This window comes from Pleurodeles waltl, chromosome 11, assembly GCF_031143425.1.
Source record: "Pleurodeles waltl isolate 20211129_DDA chromosome 11, aPleWal1.hap1.20221129, whole genome shotgun sequence".
Classification (NCBI taxonomy): Eukaryota; Metazoa; Chordata; class Amphibia; order Caudata; family Salamandridae; genus Pleurodeles; species Pleurodeles waltl.
This window is the reverse complement of record NC_090450.1, coordinates 691,647,613-691,665,094: the sequence shown is the minus strand read 5'-3', so window position 1 is coordinate 691,665,094 and position 17,482 is coordinate 691,647,613. Positions and strand designations below refer to the sequence as shown.

The window sequence follows — 17,482 nt, the reverse complement described above, 5'->3', positions numbered from 1 at the left end:
GGTTCCTCACAGCTATTACTGCACAGCTTATGTTCACAATGTGCAGGACTGAGTGAAGGGCAGCCATGTGGCCACGCAAGGCATGCACGTCTAGTTCTGCATGAGGGATTCAGTGCAGAAGGAGATGTGATGCAAGCAGATGGGCATGACAAGTAGGATGAAGTGGGGGACCAGAGAATCTGGAGGGTCATAGGAGGACCAGAAGTAATGGGCAGAGGAAGACAAGTCCGAAAACAGCACCAGATAATCAGGGTGGTCAGAACCAAGAGGGCAGAGGGGACCTGAAGAATGACCATGAAGAGCAGCGGTAGGAGGCCCTGAGGGAGGAGTAGCAGAACCAAGAAAGCAGAGAAATAATGGGGACCAGGCAGACCCAGGAGTGCCACCAGAAAGAGGTATATTAGGATGAGGTCTAGGAGGGACTAATCCATCAAGGCCACTAACAGAATCAGGATCATGACCATCAAGAGCCCAAAAGGATGACCATAATCAGGAGAACCAGAAGTGATTCTAGACCACACGTAATATGGCACAGGGTTCATTACAAAGAACATGCCTTTCATAAGTGGTTCTTGTTTATGTTTTAGGCCACAACCCCTTTAAAAAGTCAACCTGCGCAATCACAGACACACACAAAGCTTTCAGCCCAATGAAAGCATTGGGACTGTGATCCATTTTTTGAGTGGTGGGCTTTCAGTTGAGATTGAATGGGGCTCCCCCTGTGTGCCTGTGGCAGTCCTAGATGGGTACGCCCCACCACCATCTGTCAAGCAAACAGACATGACCCCTTTGGGTAACAGTAACAACTTCTGGAGCATCAAGATTAGGCCATCTAAAACAACCCAGGCAGGAGCATGCTGGATATTAAATGACAAAGCCTGTGGTTACTACTGCTCGTAAGGCATTATAAGGGAAGAGCATCTGACGATCTCTATGACTGCTTTAAGTAAGAATACATTAGTGAAAAGAACTAGCGATAGATAGATGGATAGATAGAGAGTTCTTCCCCTGTCGGAGTTAACATTATTTTGTTCATGATCACTTCTTACTGCGCCACTTTAACTATTAATCAGATTTGCAGCAAGGGTACCATAGGTCCTAATGTAAGCAAAGATTAGGTATTCATAAACAGTCATAACTTGGGTGGAGTGGGTCCTTCATCTATCAGAGCCCCACCGCTGCTGCACTCATGATACCTACACCCTTGCCCTTAATACAGTTTTATAACTTACCTTTGATGATATAAATTAAGACAAGGGACTGGAGGTTATGTATGCTCAGAAGAAGCAGTGGGAGTGTATGGATTTGAAATGACCAAGAGGTGATTCATTTTAATGGACTGAAGTCCTGTTATCGCACTAGTCATGTTCCTTTATTAAAGAAGCAGAATGGGCTGTGGTGGGCTAAGGTGGACAGAAGGGTAAAAGGGAGTATTGCCCCACTCCAAGGTCTACCACTGTATTACCTTAACAAGCTCCATGTATTTGTCAATTGCATGTGCCTCCTCTGGGAACACCTTTTTGAGTCCTTCTGCGTAGTCCTTCTTGCCATAGTACAGTGGATACTGCTTCCCGGTGCCCCCCAGTATCACCACGTCAAAGGGATTCTCCATGGGCGCCCACTGCAACTGTCCCTCAGTAAGCTGGTCCATTATCAGTCTCGAGGGGTCACCCTCTGACAGATGTCCGATGTAGTGGATTCCTGAAACGCAACCGGGATTGATTACTGCACATATTCAACAGTGAAGCTAGTGAGGGCAGTGGCCTGGTAGCGGTAGGTTATAGATGTGAAAGGCCCTGCAGACTGAGTGGAAGTGTGCAGCAGAAAACATGATGGCAATATTCTCAGAAGGCGGTATATGATACCAGCAGCAAAGTGAGAAAAGGAGGGGTTGGAGGCATGAAATTGAGAGGTGGGCTTGCTATGCGGGAATTATAACTCATAAAGTTGTGAAAGAGTAGAAGGCCTCAGGCAGAATCAGACATGTCTGCCCTAGCTTGTCACAAAGCCTGTCAGGCTGGATAAAAAGTAAAACAGAAGAGACTAGTCTCTGAAAAGCTGTCAGAGTACAGGTAGAGTATTTCTCGTTTATGGAATGGGGAGGACACATCAACCTAATCTGAAAATATTTTTCTACATTAAGGGTTTCCCAGCCCCAGCTTCTCCCCCTTTTCTTATTCCAGTTTCATTTCCTGAATTCTTGCCAGCCTGCTCACACCTGTCACCTTTTTCAAGGTTGACTGCACTCTCTCCCCTGTTTTGTTCTCTTTATCCTCTGCCTCCTCCCAATGTCCACCAGGCAGACCCTCACATGAAATGTTTTTTATGTTACCCTCCCTCTAGCACATCCTTCCACCAGTCATCCGACATTTGACTTTACCATGTACAATCTGTTCACTAAATGTGATAAATGCAAGCCATTGTGTCGAAATAGTACCGGCTACTTGTGAACGATGTCCTTTTGGCCCAATATACCCAAGTTTTGAGCCACAAAGAAACTGAGTACTGTCCTATTTGCCTCTCTGCATGCCTGGTTAAGCTGAAGCTTCTGGCTTCTTTGCCCCTCCAAATTAGTCTGGGCAGCAGCAGTGTCCAACAAATCACAGCTCCTTCCCACTTCTCCCAAGACACCTTCAGAACTTTTTTGATTATCTTAATCAGCTCCAGACCTGTCAGCTGCACTAGCTTATTCTTCCTGCATGTATCAGGATTGTGATTGGCTTCAGGCTTCTTTACCACAGCGTTGGTCATACCTGCCCCATGCCCATCCCAATAAACCTCAATCTTCTCCGCATCCAAGTCTAACCGCTACCCATAGCTCTGCCTGTTCACAAACCCCTCTTCACAATAGAAGGGCCACAAATTGAAACCTCCTTCCTGCAATTCTTCAAATAATGCTGTCATTCCAACAAATAAACCTAGTAGCACTACAAGCTTGTAGCATGGCATCAAGGGTGAAAATAACCACAAATGCATTTTGACTTCCAGTGCTCCAGCTCTTTCAATCTGCTTACACTCCATCCCAAATTGTGGCCACCCCATAATGAACAACCATGTGCCAAAACTTTCAGGGGGCAAACCTCCTCACTTTAAAATGTACTCAATACTCCCCCTACTTGACTGTCCATCACCCTAAACATATCATAATGTTGAAAATTCCCTGCCAGCTCTGTCTACACTAATTTGTGTAACTCCTGCTTGGACATATGCTCTTGTGCCCTAAAAACCACACCATCACCCAAGCTCCCACACTCTTGGTGAGTCTTTGTCTTCTTCACCCTAACTTACATCCTATCCCTCTCAGTGCTCAATCTTCCTTTATCAAACTCGCATATCCCCTAGCTCCCCCTATCTCAGAAACACTAGAAGATTAAAAAAAAAGAGCATCTTTAAAACTGCACAAAACAACAAACTCCCAAACAGATGTACACACGGATGCCACGCAGGCCACCTTACGGCTCAATCTGTCAACCTTAATAGCCGTTCTTCCGTCTCAACCCTACCCTTGCCCACTCTTCTCAGGATATGCCACAAAGCCTCCTCCTCGTGGCTTATGTCCCCAAAAGCATTTTTCACAGATTGCTCTGAATGTCAGTTTTCCTAAAGTCGTAGCCAGTAATCAATGCAATAACAAAAATAACAACATCTTTTCTCCTGTCTTAAAAATGGACAGTGTGCTGCACCTCCTCAAAGCCACACTCTTCAAAAAAATCTTTCCACGCCTGAGAAGATACTCTCATGAACAGGGCAAGTGAGCCTTAAGCAGTGCTCACGACCCTCACTGTTCTAAGATTCCAACATCTTCCAGCACTCATGTCCATTGGAATTCCATCATTTGGGCTAACCCAGAGAATAAGGACTGATGTGAACCAGAAAGTCTATCAGGCAGTCCATTACCCAGGACTGGAATAGGGCATGCTAGGAACCACTGCAAGCAGCACAGCTAGAATTCTCTCAGCAAATGCGGCATCTACCGCTCTCTAGCAGACATTCCATTGATCACCCCAACCACTGTTTTGTCTTCCACAATCATCATCTTCCTGTTACTACATTTTCACCCTCTTTGTCTCACTACAAGAGCAACGAGGAAAAACTCGAGCCAGGCAATATTGTGTCACCTCTCAATAAATTCCACTGTCCAGTGCTCTGTGAACCCGACAATCTTTCAATAAAGGCCAAAACCGCTAGATCCAGACAAGTCGGAAAAAATCCTGAATGTTCAGGTGGCCTGATCATTTTGAAGTCATACTGTCACTCAATTACATGCCTCCAAAATAAAAAGCCAATTCTGCAAGTCCTGACTTATTCTTTTCCAAATTCTAATCCTACAATGCTGTTTTGTAACATCTGCCAAGGCAAACACTATCTACCTTCTTAATGAATTGCAGGGTAACACTACTTTGCAATGAGATTTCAGATATCCTTATAGTAACTGCAGTTTCTTCAACTCACACTTCTTTCTTCTTACAATGTCTGGTAGCATCAACTTCAGTCTCGGATTTATCAACTGGTAAGTGAGACACCATGGCAATCTAATACCATACTGATGCGCAAAATATGCATCACCATAGCTGGCCTTTCAATTGTTTCAAGTGGCAATGCTAACCCAAACTACTGTGCCCTCCTTTTCAATGTATACAAAGAAGGTACCTAAGCATACACTATAAAGTGTTTCCATTAATTCCTTGATAAGTAAGGACATGTAGTCACAGGATCAAGTTGCTAATATTCATCTGTTTATTCATCCCAATCTTCATTGCATAGCATATAAAGCTTTCTCTATAGAAGTAGCAGACACGTGTTCTGTCCACAGGAGTTTTTCAAGGCTAAAGATATGGCAAGTCCAAATACGAGAATAGTAAAACACAGCACCATCTGATAATCTTCATACGTCCTTCAACTCATGGACCATGGTAAGCAAAGAATGAGCCAAGTAAGTAGAAAATGAGTGACTCAGAAAAATCACTGAGGCAACCCCAGCCCTTGCAAATGCATCACATGGATGTTGTCAAATATTTAAATGTGTCAGTTCTTATGAACATATGACCAATGTAGACCATGATAAGCCCTGAATCTGTAATAGTCAAGAATGCCAATTGTTTGTGTGGCCATGTGAGAAGCAGTATTTCAATGCCGGTCTCTTGCTTTCATTGCAGACTTCTGCTTTATCCACAAGTAAAAGAATCATCAAGAGTTCGTAGCACTTGACCCCACTTCCACTTTCACTACCCATGCAAAAAACGTATTGAAAATCTCAAGAAGAGTACAGGCCATGGAGCATTCAATTGCTATTGCTTGGTCCACAAATAAATTGGCTTCAATTTGAAAACCCAATAGATGAAAAGCATACTGTGAACCAGTAGCTGTCGAAAAGCAGATTTTGGCTCAGCTCCATTCCCAGTTTGCATCTCTTTTCTCAATATGTGCTGCTTCCGTTATAGTTTCTGACTGCCTCCCACTACTGTTATTCTCTCTCCCTTCTTTGCAGCCTCTGCTTGTCCACCCTTTTACAAAATTCTACCCATGAATCCAACCAGCTGTCTAAAACTGCTCAAAGCTAAATTTGCATGTGTCCCATTTCATTTCTTCCCCCTGCCCCACCACTCCTGCTCCCCAAATTTTCTTACATTCCATCCTGCTCCGAGGCTTCAACAAGCCTTCATCCTCACATTCCAACTGTTTTATGACACTGTGTCCTTTAACCTCTAGCTTTTCTCCAGTCTCACGCCTGATCCTCCAACAACTTCTTGTCCCTCGGCTGCACTACTGTGGCTCTCAGCCAACTATAGCTCACTGTTCTTCTCTTGGCTCTACCTTGCTGTTCTTCCAGTGATCCTTTGTTAACCTGCCCTCCACTGGTCCTGCCTCTGTGGTAGCACTATGATAGAAACCACTGTCATTCCATGGTGGTTGGTATCACTTCTGGTTCTTGAACAACTCAGCTTCTTTCTTCAAGGTTATCCCCCGTTGACCACTCCAAATCAAACTCCTCAATATCCCACTGGTTATCTCGTGGTTACTCTAGACTGTGGGCCCATGGTCCATGCCTCAGATCCATGACCTAGTCATCACATTTACATCTGGTTCCATATTCAGTAACTCCCTGACCTGCTTTACCATCTTTGCCCATCGGCCAAACCCTAAAGCTCCCTTCTGAAGGATGTTGTGCTTCCATTCTTTTAGAGATTTGGGTGCCCTATCCTCTCCATTAATCTCCCAGGAAGCCTTTCCAAGATGCGTTATTTGTCCCAGCACGTCAGAGGCATATGCACTAGTCAACCGTTTCGAGGTTTTAAAATGTCCAACTTCTTTGGAATGCTTGTAATCCTCAAGAAATTCTGCAGAAGTTTTCAGTTAGTGTTAAAATCTAGGAAGTGAAAATGTCCACGTACGGAAATACAAAATAAAAGGGCTTTAGCACTTTCCAATTACCATGGATGCATTCCACCCGCTAGATTATGGATTATATTCCTACCCTTACTCTGGACTAAGAGAGGAGTAAATATGGGAGTGTTTACAGGTGCGAGACTTACGCCAGAGGGTATGCGAATATCCACAAACCTACTAGTCTTTGGGACTTTGCCCGGATTTGCCTGTAAGACTTCCCTGGAATGCTCTCAAGTCGTTCTTTAGCCAAACAATTGCACATGCAACGGTCCACGGTTCTGCAGGAGTTTGAGTACGAGGCAATCCCATTTGCAAGGGGTACATTTTACAGTCCACAGTCTGTAAATCTGAATTGATGGCCCTGACCTGTAAAGTCGATTTTTGTTGTTCCCCAAGTTAAACGTCGGTGTGCAAAATTATTTGTGAATCTAACCTATAGCGCAGGAACTCCTGTTTCAGTGAACCAAGGCAATGAGCTGCTCTCTTCTCCTTGAAGCTGTTGTGAATGAATTGGACTTTGTGCTGCATTATATTTTAGATTTGTCTTAGGTGTGTAAATAAATATAAGCATTCTGTACTGTTAACAACCACATCTCTGATTAAATTGTGCATGCATTGCAACCCAAAAATCAGACCCACATACCGCTGCAGCGTGCCTCGATGGCAGGTGAGTCAATTAGATTTAAGATAGAGGTACAGCACAGCGAGCATGATGAGCATGTTTGGAGCATGTTTGGAGCCCAGTGGTTGTCAGATTCAACAGTCACAGAGTTTAGAAAGTTTACATAGCCCAGTTCATGCAACGAAAGACTCTGAAGGGTCTGCAGGGCTAAGGAAGAGACTGGTCAGACCTGCTTCTGGAACGCGGCCACACTCACCCACGTCAAACTCGTAGCCCTGTTCATTGAAGGTGTGGCAGCAACCTCCAGTCTTTGCCAGCTGCTCCACCACCAGGACTCGCTTCCCAGCCTTGGCCAGCATCGCAGCTGCTGCCAGGCCACCTATGCCGCTGCCGATCACCACAGCGTCCAGATTCTGAGGCACCTTCTCCTTCTCGAAGCCTGAGGAAAGAAGAGGTAAATGAAGGTGGCACGGAATGCACTCAAACACATTGAGCTCATGCAAGCACAAAGAGGCACCACAATAGTAAGAAGAGCAACTGATGAAAATCACAGGCAAGAAACCCCTACATGCACATCGAAGACCTTACTCCACATCAAGCAATACATTGTTAGATATCTAAAAGTGAGTGTGTTCGGTGAGACATTACACAAGAGGGCATGCACGCTTGCAGTACTTATCAAGGTTCACATTTGTGTCCGGGTGAAGGTGGTGCCCACAACTATTTCATGAGTATACACATTGAGCCTCCACAGAGTCTAGCTGAATAAGAAAATCCCAATAGGCTGAGTGGTGCACCCTTTGTCTTAGCCAGCTCTTTCCCATACTGAGGGGCTTTTTCCTGGTAAGAAGGAAATAACAAGTTTCAGGAAAGAGACCAACGCCCTTCTGACAGCCAAATCCCATGGGTAGGTCTGACTCATACAGGGAAGTATTCTCTAACCTGTGTACATCAGGCCCTAGCAGCCCTCACAATAAGGCTCCATATTGCACTGGCATCTGCCAGTTGGAGATTGGTACAGCTCCATTCTTCTCAAGAAGACTCTTTAGGTCTTAATTACCTCGCCTACTGTTGAGGAGAGCGGATTGATAGAATCCTGTGAGCTGGTGTGCGGCACACTCCTACCTCCCGCATCCTGTTAGGGCACATCTAATGAGGAAGATCCTGTCTGAAAAAAATTGTGCGTTTACAGATAACTTTGAGTACGCTAGGTCTACCCCTGGACAGAGAAGGATTTTGTCTGTGTTTCTGTCACCCACAGGGTTGCTAGTAGTAAAGTGGTGACCTTCTATAGATCATCTGCACACTGCTTCTTAGGGTGGAAGTGGATCTGGGCTCTAAGCAGCTCCACCTCATCTCTAGCGCAGTCCAACTCCGCAATAATGACATGGGACTAGGATTGCTCTGGGGAATCTGACAGTTAGTGGCTAAGAAACAGTTGAGAGATGACTTCTCCCACCCTTGTGTAGGAGAGGTTATTGTCCCTTCTTCCTGCAAGCACTTACTACTGCCTAGGCACTACAGTATGACGACAACTCATGCTCTCCCCATCCTGCGGAATACAGGGCCAAAGCCCAGCTCATTGGGCTGTCCTAATGGCTGATCTCCTTAAGTTCTTAGATATGGGAAGGATAAAAACATACATGAATAGTCTTTTCCCTATTATGCAAAGTCCTACTACTGCAGGCACTCATCTAATCAAACACATGCAGGAGCTGCCTATCATAACAGTCCCAACCATAAAGCCCTCTCTGCAGTGCTATCTGGATAGCTCACAAAACTTTCATACTCCCGAAGACACGCAAAGCTCCAATCATATCTACACACAGCAGCAGAGAGGTGGCCCAACACTCCTCCACCGCGACCGGAGGCCAATAACCGGGACAAGAGCTATGTCCCCAGACACATTTGATGGCATTTGAAACAGTGCTACTGGAGGACTGTTTGAGACGCATGTACATGCTTACACTAGTCCCAAAAGACTCCTAAAACAAGTCATATAGTTTTATGCATGTGTACCAGGTGCCCTATACATTAATTAACCCTACACATATTCTGCAAACAACAGACGTCTTACTAAATGTACACATCTGCAATTTAAATCAAAGGATGGGCATGAATTATACATTCAGCTCATTCGATCATAGCATATGTAGTTATAGCGGGTACCACCTCAAGTTCCATATCTTTTTCCTTTCTATAGCACCAACTCATTACATTATATACTAGTTCGATCAGACAAGTCACTATTAAACTAATAAAAAAAATAGTTACAAATATTCGTCGTAGAACAGGGCTACATAAGGGCGAACAGAATTGAAACTCAGGAAGAAAAACGTTACTCAGCATCCTTGAAAGTTGTGTGTTGGCCGCCGCGACGGACGCTCCTCGAGGAGCTCCTGAGGGACGGGATCACTCTTTTGTGTAAATCCCAATCTTCCCCTTGACCGGCATCCGTTCTCAACCTCAGTGCTCCCGACGGAGATCCCGGTCCCATACGACGAGGAGAGCAGCGCTCCCGAAGGTGAGCCTGATCTCCCGCGACGAGGGAATCAGCGCTCCCGATGGTAGAGCCCAGTCCAGCAGCGCTCCCGAAGGTGAGCCTGGTCTCCCGCGACGAGGGAATCAGCGCTCCCGACGGAGAGCCTGGTCCCCCGCGACGAGGGGAGCAGCGCTCCCGACGGAGAGCCCGGTCCCCCGCGACGAGGGGAGCAGCGCTCCCGACGGAGAGCCCGGTCCCCCGCGACGAGGGGAGCAGCGCTCCCGACGGAGAGCCCGGTCCCCCGCGACGAGGGGAGCAGCGCTCCCGACGGAGAGCCCGGTCTCCCGCGACGAGGGGAGCAGCGCTCCCGACGGAGAGCCCGGTCTCCCGCGACGAGGGGAGCAGCGCTCCCGACGGAGAGCCCGGTCTCCCGCGACGAGGGGAGCAGCGCTCCCGACGGAGAGCCCGGTCTCCCGCGACAAGGGGAGCAGCGCTCCCGAGAGCCCGGTCTCCCGCGACAAGGGGAGCAGCGCTCCCGACGGAGAGCCCGGTCCTCGTGCGCCGTTCCGCAGCTTCGGATTGCTTCAGAGGAAGTGCGCGGAAGCGTCCTCTCCTGGAGCAGTCGGACATCCGGGATCCGACATTCGCACGCAGCCTCCATCCATCTGGCCGAGGAAGGCACCAGACGCAGCTGAGCATCGGGGAGCGATCAGGTACAGTCCTTTGTCCCTGATACGGCCAGAGGGAGGGCTGGGTTTCAGGGATAGCCTCTCCGGATCTCCAGTCCTTTCAGTCCTGGGGTGGCAGCAAGGGCTGCCCGGGATTTCTCCCCTTTGCTTGGGGCCGTAGGTCCATGGTTCCAGCAGGGCACTAGAGCTGTTGCTGGCCCAGAGTCCTGGTGGAGTGGAGGACCCGCCGCGGGTCTCCGTGAGCCGCCGATCAGGGGAAGGTTTGAGGACTGCTCTGCATCTTCTCCTGGCAGCTATAGAGGAAGGCTGCTCCTTCGGGCTTGAGATCTCGATACCGCCCTGGCGCTGCTTCCTTTCAACTACGAGCTGCCTCTCCTTCTGGCCCTCTGTCAGCCCCTTGCCCACTGGGGTGCCCCCCCCTGGATGTACGGTTTTTACCGCTGATCCTGGCAGCTTTAACAAGATGGCCGCCGTGACGGACGCACCGCGAGAAGCTCCTGAGGGTTGGGATAATTTTTTTATGTAAGTCCTGATTCTCCTCCTTCCCTCTTGGTGCCCCCCCCCACTACTGACCGCCCTTGAACCTCCTGACTCGGTCAGGGTCTTTTGGGGGTTGTTGACACCTTTGAGCCCTGCACGTGAGAACTGAGTATTGATTGACGTCCAGGTCCCCCTGGGCCTCGCCTGTCCCCGCAGTTGGGCTGCCTTTGCACTGATGCAGCCGTGAGCATTTTTCAGCATCTTTGGTCCCACCGGATGAGACTGATGCTGGACCTGGTCTCCGCTCTCCCAGAGCCTTGCCTGCCCCCGCAGTCGGGCTGTCTTTGCACTGAGGCAGCTGAGGGCATCTTCTTCAGTGTCTTTGGTCCCGCCGGGTGAGTCAGACTGGTCTAAGTCTCCGCTCTTGCCCCGACCTCTGAGGAGTTGTTTTCGCCCTGCGTCCCTGATCCCGCTGCCGGGCCACGGGCGTTCTGCCTGCCCTGATCAGTCCGGGTCTAAGACAGGACCGGACTCCCTCCTCCCGGAGTCTCATCTCTAGCTCCAACGGTTAAGGAATCTCCTCCCCTGACTCTGACCCGCGAGGAGCCGCCTGACTACACCGTCCCTTGAGGCCCCCAACCTGGGTTGGTCTACTAGAGCCCCTTCTCTGGCCCAGCCTTGGAGGTGCCCCCATCTCCGGCTTTCACCTATGAGGAGCTGCCCGTCAACCATCTTTGCCGACGCTGAAGACCCCTAACCAGGGGTAGTCCTCCTGTTGTCCTCGTCCTCCTGATGTCGCCCCCCACAGGATACACCTCCTCTCCCTTTTCCCCCTTCCTCAAACCCCATGGGCCCAACTCCTTCTCCATTTCTCCCCCTAATCACCTCTCCCCCTCTGCGCTGAAAAACTTCAAACGCAAACTTTCCAGGCAACATCCGGAGCTTCTTCTTGTGGACACCTATTTCACTGCTCATAATGGCCCGAAAAAGACTGATCTCATCTTCTTCACTAGACGCCCGGCTAAATGGAACACCCTCCTCACTACTCACCTCCACCCCTTTACGACTACTAATATCCCTTACGGTTGCAAACTCTCTATCTCCAGCTCTCTGGCTTTCCAGGGAAATGTCATCATCTCCATCTTCAGAAATGGAACCATCATGATTCAAGCTAATGACTCCAACCTCCGTGCCTTTGAATCCTTATTCCCCGCCCTTAAGGCCACACTCCCTCCCCCCCCAATCCACCCCCAGCCCAGTGACACCCCTCCCCACCCCCATTATTCCCCCTACCATCACCCCCTGCCCTGCCCCCCCCCCTGGCTCCCAGTGCCGACAGCCCCATCCTGTCTGTCCCATCCATCCCCATTTTCCCCTCTCACCTTAATCATGCCTCTTACTCCCGCAACCTCAATACCCCCAGTCACTACGCCCTCTCTGTCTCCTCCTCCTCTACTCCCCTGATCCTCCCCCACATCACCTCTCCTCTCCCCGAACCCCCCTTCGACTCCCCCCCTCCATCGCCCCTCATTCCCCCCCTCTTCCACAGATCTCCTCTAGACCCAACTTGTTGACCTGTAGTGACTTTCTTACCAAGCCTGCCCCCCCTTTCTCCCCTAACCCGTACTCTGACTCTAACCCCTCCCACCCCTCGACAGCCTCCCTTAACCTTCTGCCCAATGATCCTATATCCCATCGCAATCAATCCCCCCAGCCCCTTCTTAAGAAGAATTTTTCCTCCCACTCCTTCACCCCTAATTTCTCTCCCTCCACTAATATTAATTCACGGCTCTCCAACCTTGAATCCCAACTAAAACTCATCATTCAAGGCATTAACAAACTAGCGAGAAGCCTCGACTCACTGTTTCCCCCAGTGCCGACCCAGACACTCACGCTTCTGTCGGCCAACAACTCTTCCCAAAGCATCCACTGGCCCTTCTATACCCCTTCCTCGTAACACCCCGAGACCTAGAAGAATCAGCCCTCCTTTATCCCATAAGGAAGCCACGATCCTTGCTCTCTCCTATAACCCATCCCTCCCCCCCCCCCCCCCTCTAACATACCAGTCATCACCGGTTTCAGGAGACAACGTATACAACCTCCCTCTCCCAGACCCCCTGCCCAACTTGTTAATATCCCCCCTCTCCCTTCCAATCCTGAGCCTAAGATCCATCCTCGCGCCAACTGCATGCTCATAAACTGTAGATCAGCAGTCAAACACGCTACGGATCTCGCTGACGCTATCCTCAGTCATAACATTGACATTGCCTTCATCACAGAGACCTGGCTAACTGAACTCTCTCAACCAATCTTGGACACCCTTGTCCCTCCCGGCTACTCTATCTACAACAAAGAGAGAAAGAACCGACAGGGGGGAGGTATTGCCATCATCCACAAAAATACCATAGAAATTGATTTCAAAGAAGCTCTCATTTTCAATTCCTGTGAACACTTGAACGCCTCCTTGAAGACCAGCGCCAACTCTAAGGTGTCCTTCCACCTTCTCTACCACCCCCCGGGTAATACCCAACCTTTTGAAGATCACCTAGCTGACCTAATAACTCACTGCTCCCTCTCTGACCCCAACTTTATCATCTTGGGCGATCTCAACCTTCGCTGGAATGATGAGAACAATGCACTCATTCAATCCCTTCATGACCTCCTTCACAGCAACAACCTTTCTCAACACTGCAAGGGCCAAACCCACAGCAAAGGTGCTATACTAGATGCGATCATAGCACATAAAGATTCCCTCAAGGTCGTTGACATCCTTCCTGTCGACTGGTCAGATCATCATATCATCCTTTTCCATCTCAACTTTATCCCCCAATCCACTCCCCATCCCCAAAAATCCTTTAGTTGGAAAAGAAATGTCAGCCAAATCCCCTTATCTACCTTTGAAGAAAAAATCACCTCTCTTCTTCCCCCCCCCCCCTCGACCATCCTCTCCACGACGGACTTAACCACCCACTACAACTCAACTATAACTACCATATTGGATCAGCTTGCCCCTTTAAAACCGAAAAAACTGCGAAACATCCCATCTAGAGCTTGGTTCAACAATGACCTCAACTCTGAGAGAAGACAACTCAGAGCCATGGAAAGACTTTGGAGATCTGACCCCTCCTCCACCCACTTAGATCAGCTCAGAAGTGCACGGAGAAGGTACAAAAAACACATATATAATGAAAAAAGATCCTTCTTCCAGAATACCCTTGACAGAGCCAAAAAACGCCCGAAAGAGCTCTTTAACATCATTAAAAAACAAACGACCAAACCTACTCCCAACCCCTTACCCACCACTGAGGCCACCTGCGTTAACTTTGCAAACTTCAACGATAAAATCACTGAGATTGAACGTTCTTTAGCAAGGGACTCTCCCCCCAAAATTGTGCCCCCCCCCTCCCATCCACTGTCAATCTTACCCCCACTCTATACCTCTCCGACAACTCTTCCCCCCTTACCGAAATCACTCTCCCCACCCAGATGCTTCGGCCGGCCCCTGCCAACTGGAGTTCTTTCCAACCCCTCCTGGTATCGGACATCTCCAAACTCATGTCCTCCTCCAAAACCTCCTCCCACCTAGCTGACCCCCTCCCTTCCTCCTTGGCAAAAAAACTCCACCAGTCCCTCTCCCCTACTTGGACAATGATCATCAATAGCTCCCTTCAGACTGGCATGTTCCCTGACTGCCTAAAACTAGGCCAAATCACGCCAATTTTGAAGAAACCAGGAGCAGACCCGAACAACCTCCACAACTACAGACCTGTCTCCAACCTTCCCTTCCTGGCCAAAATTCTCAAAAATTGTGCTCTCCAACAATTAACCCAACATATTGACTCCAACAGCCTCCTAAACCCTCTTCAATCTGGATTCAGGAAAGGCTGCAGCACTGAATCCGCCATCCTCAACATTGTAGATGACCTCCTCATCTCTCTTGACTCTGACAGACCCTGCCTACTCATTCTCCTTGACCTTACAGCAGCCTTTGACACTGTCGACCATAAACTCCTTCTCGACTCCCTCCAAAAGAGAGTAGGCATTGAAGGCACTGTCCTCCGCTGGTTTTCCTCCTTCCTACAAAACCGTACACAACTAGTAAAACTTCTAAACTCGACCTCGCCCACCTCCCCCATCACCAGAGGAGTCCCCCAGGGTTCTGTCCTCTCTCCAACCGTCTTCAACATCTACATGGACCCTCTTACCACTATCCTCACCCGAGCTCATATCCCCTTCCACCTCTATGCTGATGACACGCAACTCTATATTGAACTATCTTCCTTAGATGACATCCACCACCTGAACAATACCCTTAAAGAAGCCCTTTGCTGGCTCTCACATAACCACCTCAAACTCAATCATGACAAGACGGAAATACTCCTCCTCTCGAAATCTAACCAGCTTCCTCAACTGCAAGAATGGCTAAAATCTATTGACGCCCTCAAATGTACTCTCTCCCCATCTACCACGGTCAAATCCCTGGGAATCTCTCTGGACTCCAACCTGACCTTGCAGGACCATATTAAGTCAAACGCTAATAATGCCTTCCGCAGCCTTAAACTTCTTCACAAAATCAAATCCTTCATACCCCACGATGACCTCAAACAGGCCACTCAAGCACTGGCACTCTCAAGACTAGACTATGGGATCTCTATCCTCACTGGCACGGCCAAATCCCGACTCGCCCCTATGAGGTCCACTCTTCATGCAGCAGTTAGACTAGTGACAGGAACTAATAAATTTGACCACATCTCCCCAGCCCTGAAGAACCTGAAATGGCTCTCGATTGAGGCCCGCTGCCTGTTCCGCACTGCCTGCCTGACACACAAAGCCCTTCACACTGGGAAACCTGAATACCTCGCTAACAAGCTAGTGAAAGCTGGTGAAACTAGATCTCTGAGAAGCACAAGCTCTCTCCTCCTTCCGAAACCCAACAAGCAAAAAAATCGATCATGCTCCTTCTCTAACAACGCTCCAAGAATATGGAACTCCTTACCCATCCACATCAGATCTAACACCTCCCACCTGACCTTTAAGAAACTACTGAAAGAATTCCTCCTAAACCACCCCTCTCATTAATAAGGGTCTCTCCCTCTCCACCCCCCCTTCCCCGAACTGCCACCCTTCTATTCTTGAGAACCCACTTGCACCCCCATTGTACAAAATGACTCTTGACTTGTGTGTCTCTTATGTTTATTCTTATGTTTATTTCCTGTTCTGCTGTAAAGAGCTCTGTTACCCTCTCGGTCTTGCTAGCGCTATAGAAAACTCTTATAAATAAAAAAATAAAAAAGTAGAGGAACATCTAGTAAGAATAGAACTTTGGCTTAAACATCATAATGCACTTCCATCTGATATTCAATTTTTCGTACCTACGTATGCAGATATCTTCATGGAAACAGAGTCATTAGAGAGTGCACAGACCTGACACAAGATTCTTGGCACTTCTTGACACCAATTGCATGTTTGATCTCATCAGATCAGTACAGGCAACACACAGTTCAATCTGCCAATAAATCCTGTTCAATACGTTGGTGTCCCAAAACTAGGCAAATCTGCTCCTCTTAATCTAATACGTATTGCAGGGTCATTTAATGCCTATGTACTTCCAAAAAATAATAGTCGACAGGACACCTAGATCACAATGACTTCCTATACTCCTTAAAATCAAGATGCATTCATTTTTATTATGTTTTGTCCGAATATGCGTCGCCAAACAACAAGAAACCAAACAAACTTTCTAAGCTTAATACTGCAAATACGAATCCTAATGTTCTGTATACTTTGAAAAAACAAGCGCGCATAACAGACCAAAATAATATTTAGCTGGGAAGAAGTAAATCAGTTGTTGGCAGGATAATCACTAGACATCTAGATTTAAGCTACAATTGCTTTTAAGTAAGGAAAAAGAAAAACACAGCCCACATTTCTTTAAAGAAAAAGAAAGTAATAAGTTAAATCCTCATCCCATCTCACAGGTCTGGTAGGTTTTCTAGTTAACTGATTAACTACATCTATGTAGGAGTGCAAGGAAAGAAAAAAAGAAAGGGCAAAGGCTAATCCTACCAACAGTTTAGAGATGACCCCATATTTTTGTGTATATCTGACCCCACTCAACATTCCACTCCTCATACAACACAATACACGTGAGAACAAACTTTCATACTTTGGGGAAATTAGTCAACCCAGTGAAATCTATACACGTTCTACCAATATTATATGACAATGAGCATGTACACATAACAATATTGAGGAGCAAAGGTATATATAACCCCAAAGATAACTAGTACATTCAGGTGGGTCTCATTAACAATAAAGTCTCCTAAGCTTGCAACGTGAGCCTTCCAAAATGCTGTACATCTAGGGCACTGAGTGCAGTTAAAGGTTATAAGCCATTTGGGTGTCCATCTGGTCATGTTCCTAGAATCCGAGGATTCATGACAGCTTACCTCTTGCTCTAATGGCAAGATTCAGATTCTTTTTTAAATTCCCTTTCAGCTCTAGCGAGTTTCTAGTGGGCCAAGAAATTGCAAAATAAGTAATTCAAGACAATCTACTTTTGTGGTGTCCTGAAAGATACTCCAATTCCAAAGAATCCATAATAGATTACTAGGGTGCCTATTAAATAGGTCTCCATAACACATGAGATCTGATGCAGAGAGTGGTTTGACCATCAAACCATTCCTCACTAGTAGTACAGCTGGCGAGTCCAAGAAGGTCTGTTGATCGGAGTTAAAGTACAATCAGTATTTCCAACAGACAGCCTTCTAGAGCAAAACAAAATACATCATACTCAGAAATGTTATCTTTTAATGGCGATGT

The 17,482-nt window shown here is 47.6% G+C and overlaps 1 protein-coding gene across 1 annotated transcript in view; it reads right to left on the bottom strand.

Annotated features, from left to right (window-relative positions):
• The window catches only part of LOC138265981 (all-trans-retinol 13,14-reductase-like), a 160,865-nt gene that overhangs the window by 66,025 nt on the left and 77,358 nt on the right, over positions 1-17,482 (bottom strand). Inside the window, exons 2-3 of the mRNA XM_069214227.1 lie at positions 7,266-7,448; positions 1,466-1,701 (exon numbers count right to left, since the gene is read on the bottom strand). Of these exons, the coding sequence (XP_069070328.1) occupies positions 1,466-1,701; positions 7,266-7,448 (419 nt within the window). The remainder of the gene's footprint in view (positions 1-1,465; positions 1,702-7,265; positions 7,449-17,482) is intronic.